Consider the following 4,136-nt stretch of genomic DNA (forward strand, 5'->3'; position numbering starts at 1 on the left):
TTGGGGTTAGTTAAGTCAGTGGAAAGAAAATGCATGCACCAAAACACAATCTGAATTAATTCATGCAGTAATGATTCAAACAATAATCTCACTTAACATGCAATAAAATCATCATAGAAGAACTAAAAATCACACAATTCAAAAGCAAAACAAAACATAATCCACATTCCCACCGGCTCACAGGTAGGTGCAAGAAATCATTAAAAAATTAACCCCATGGGGAAAATATTTCAGCTTGGTACCTGGCAGAATCTTAAAATATACCCTTCAAGGATTAAGAATAAACAGGTGACCTTTCCTAATAACTAATGACTAACTCTATGGCATGGAGCTGTGTGGAATTCCATATTTGGGCTATAGGTGCCAGCAGGGCAGCAGTGATGTCATCATTGGACGGCTTGATATTCAAACAACTGAGCGAGTGAACGAGAGAGACACATATATAAGAAAACTGTTTTGTGTGCAAGTATTGTATTCTGAACTTTGAGAGGAATTCACTTCCTCCAGAAACTAAGTTTGACTTGAGTGACCTGTGTGACCTGCCATAAGCCTACTGATACAGACATCTGGCATAACATCTAGAATACTGTGCAGCTCATCACCAGAGCAGAGGGGGAGCTCTCTGTAACGGCTGACAGTGCTTTAAGGCACCATGGACCGGAGGGCCAAGAAGACCCTTCTCCTGGCGCTGGGGATTTGCTTAATAGTCGGTCTGGGTGTCTTCTTCTGGTACGTCTATGAGTGCGATGGAGGGAGTAGGCCTGGTGATGGAGGGGGCGAGCCTGGTGATGGAGGGGGCAAACCTAACCCTAATCCAGGTGATGGAGGGTGTTGGCCCACAGGTGATTGGCCCACAGGTGATGAAAGTTGTAGGCATGGCTTTGCAGCTTGCAAGATGTCCACCGTGTTCCCAGGATTCGGATCTATACCAGCTCCTATGTTCCTCAATCAAACCTTTAGACGACTCCGCTGCATCAGTGATTATTTCCTTCCTTTTGGAATCAAACATGACAAGGAACATGACATCGTAAAGAAGATTCTGTCAGCTACAAACAACTACGGTTTAGGGGAGGAGCTGGACAGTTTAAAGAAAAAGAATTGCATCGTCGTGGGGAACGGAGCAATCCTAACCAATAAGACTCTTGGCCAGACGATCGATAAGTTTGATGTCGTTGTGCGGATAAATGCAGCGCCGGTGAAAGGCTACGAGAAAGACGTGGGTAATAAGACCACCATGCGCATCTTGTACCCAGAAAGCTGCCCCATGAACCCGGAGGAGATAGAGAGCCAGTCGCTGTTTGTCCTCTTGGCCTTTAGAGAAAAGGACCTCCAGTGGTTCAAACACATAGTCTTCAAAGAGAAGCTACCTGATACATTGACATTTTGGAAGCCAGTGGCACAAAACGAGCCAGTGGCACAAAACGTACCTAGAGAACCGGCGGACATGCGAATCCTCAACCCGTACTTCATCAGAGAGGTCGCTTTTAAGCTCATCGGCTTGCCCTACAACGATGGTCGGCCAGTTTGGAATAGGAATCATGGAAATATTCCCACCACGGGGGCAGTTGCCATAACACTGGCCCTCCACAACTGTGAGAACGTGTCTGTCGCTGGTTTTGGCTACAACATGAGTGACCCTCACGCTCCATTGCATTACTACAACGATGGCTACACAATGTCAGCAGTGACAGTAAATGGCGATCATAACATAGTGAAGGAAAAGCAGTTTCTGGCAAAGGTTTTGAATGCTGGAGCGATCCAGGACCTGACCAATGGCATCATCGACTAGGGGTTTTCAACAGATTTTGACCCAGGGAACCACCATCCTGATTAAGAGCAACTGGTACCACCTATAGGGGTGGGTCCATCATAGACCCACCAACACAATAGTGTCAGTTTTCCAAATCATTTTATTACCAGTAAAGTGCAAGAAGCACAACATTTTTGTTGGATAGCCTACAGACACATTTGAATGCATCAACCATTCTTCACAAGTATTCCCCCCCCGGAGCAAGCAGGACAGGCCAATAGTCAGGTAAATATTTGAAAAAGTTCACTTCCAGCAGAAAGTGTGAAATCTTTGTGTGCTAAATTCGCACCGCTGCAAATTGAGCGGTTTGTTTGGTCTGTTTTTGGCTAACACGTGATGTCATGGACATCATGGACAGAACGGCTTTTGATTGGTCCCTGCATTTTTATTTATTTTTTGCTAAAACAAAGCTTTTGATTGGTCTGCTAATATGTGACGTCATGGACAGAACAGCTTTTGCTTGGTCCGTGGAATACCATATCCAAGAGTTCTGACCAAAGGATTTGCGGCCATCTTGAATTCCAACATGGCCACCATGACAAAAGGTAAGATATTTGTTAGTTCTGATCTGATGTCACAGTGTTTTTGAGATTCGGTGAGATTGAGACCAGCAAGCGGTGCCTCCTTCCGGGGACTGCCCAAAGTGCCCATAGGTCTGATATCTCTAGTTAGTCCTACAGGGTTAGGTTTAGGCATAGTTTTACTGAGGTTAGGGTCATCATTCACCAGGTTAGCGTTTACCAGGTTAGCATTCACCAGGTTAGCATTCACCAGCGTTGGTGGGTTAGCATTCACCAGGTTAGCATTCACCAGCATCAGCAGGTTAGCATTCACCAGCGTCAGACTAATGGGACGTCGTAACAATGAGACGTCGGACCAATGCCACGATCCGGTCCCAATCTCGCTGGTACCTCAAAAACACTGTAACATATCCTACTGTATACATCAGATCCGAACTAAGTTTGAACTAATTTGGTAAAACATTTGTATTCTTATTTTTTTTAAATATTTTTTTCATATTTATTAAATTTTTTATTTTGAGCGGTATAGCTCCTAAATATGGATTTGTCCGGTCAGAGCCCAACGGGCTCATTTTTGGAGCTGTGTGAAACACAGGCTCCCTATACGTGGCTGTGTGGGTCTGTCTGTCTGTCTGTCTGTGTGTGTGTCTGTGTGTATGTAGCCTGAACTTCCTAAACCTCGGCACGCCACTAGTCCCACAGTTTTGCCACCAAACACTCGCGCCATATGTCAAATCGACCGGCTTACTCGGGAAACGTGGGCTATTACTTTTCTAAGAGAAAGGTTCTATAGTTTAATTGATATTAATTTATTAGTGAATTAATTTTCCCCATTGACTTAGAATGGGAATCGCAAAAACTCACATTCAATTATTTGTCTCTCGCAAACCACAGGGGCTACAGTTTCAAGACTTGGAGAGGAGGTTCATAATGATTTCAAGGATTAAATAAAAAATAATTGTGTCATTTGGCCTCATGGTGGCGCTATAACACCCCACTTTACGTTTTGGCCTGTAACTCTTGAACCGTAGGTCGGAAAATTAAAAATATTTTTTCCCTGGATTCCTTGGGTCATGACGCATCTCCCCATATACGCCCATTTGCGCTATGATAGATTTTCCGCCATCTTGAATTTTCTCCAAAACACACTTTTTGCTCCTTTTCCTACATATTTTCTTCAAATGTCACAAAAATCGGTACACAAGATCCACACACACACACACACACACACACACACACACACACACACACAGCTCCACTTCACACGGGTGTGATTTTTTTAATTTAATTTAGCGAATAGCGAATTAGCGTATAATTCGCATTTTTTTTAAACCTTATACATACTTATTTGGTAACGTCATGTTATATTCCAATTTATTTTTCTTTTTTTTTAGTTTAGCGAATAGCGAATTAGCATATAATTCGCTTTTTTTTTAAACCTTATAAAGTCAATGCAAGCTTCCACACCGACAGCGAATTTCGAAAAAGCGAAAAGGCGTCTGTTTTTTATTCGCTCTTTTGTCGAATTTAGCGAACTTTCGCAGGCGAACTCCTCTCTCACTCTCTGTATCAAAGCAAGCTCACTTTATCATTTTTTTTACTTGAAACTTGGAGATACAAGGTTTCTGCCCGACAGTGACGATTTACTTTGTTGGCCGTCCAGCCCCCAAAATGGAACGAAGGCCGACGTTTTATTTTTATTTTTTTCCTAATGGCCGGGAATGAACCGGCCGTTCGGGAGTTGTCCCGCTTTTCCCAATGGCCAGCACGTCCCTGGCGCTGGGGGTGTGTTCTCTCCTCCACGT

The 4,136-nt window shown here is 43.6% G+C and overlaps 1 protein-coding gene across 1 annotated transcript; it reads left to right on the forward strand.

Moving 5' to 3' along the window:
• Positions 1-652: 652 nt before the first annotated feature.
• Positions 653-1,789, forward strand: LOC308299825 (CMP-N-acetylneuraminate-beta-1,4-galactoside alpha-2,3-sialyltransferase-like; the record flags this gene model as incomplete). Its single annotated transcript, XM_080743609.1, has 1 exon — positions 653-1,789. The coding sequence occupies one exon, from the start codon at positions 653-655 to the stop codon at positions 1,787-1,789; it is 1,137 nt and encodes a 378-aa protein (XP_080599735.1).
• Positions 1,790-4,136: the final 2,347 nt, after the last annotated feature.

This window comes from Nannobrachium achirus (genome assembly GCF_963921795.1).
Source record: "Nannobrachium achirus genome assembly, chromosome: 2".
Classification (NCBI taxonomy): Eukaryota; Metazoa; Chordata; class Actinopteri; order Myctophiformes; family Myctophidae; genus Nannobrachium; species Nannobrachium achirus.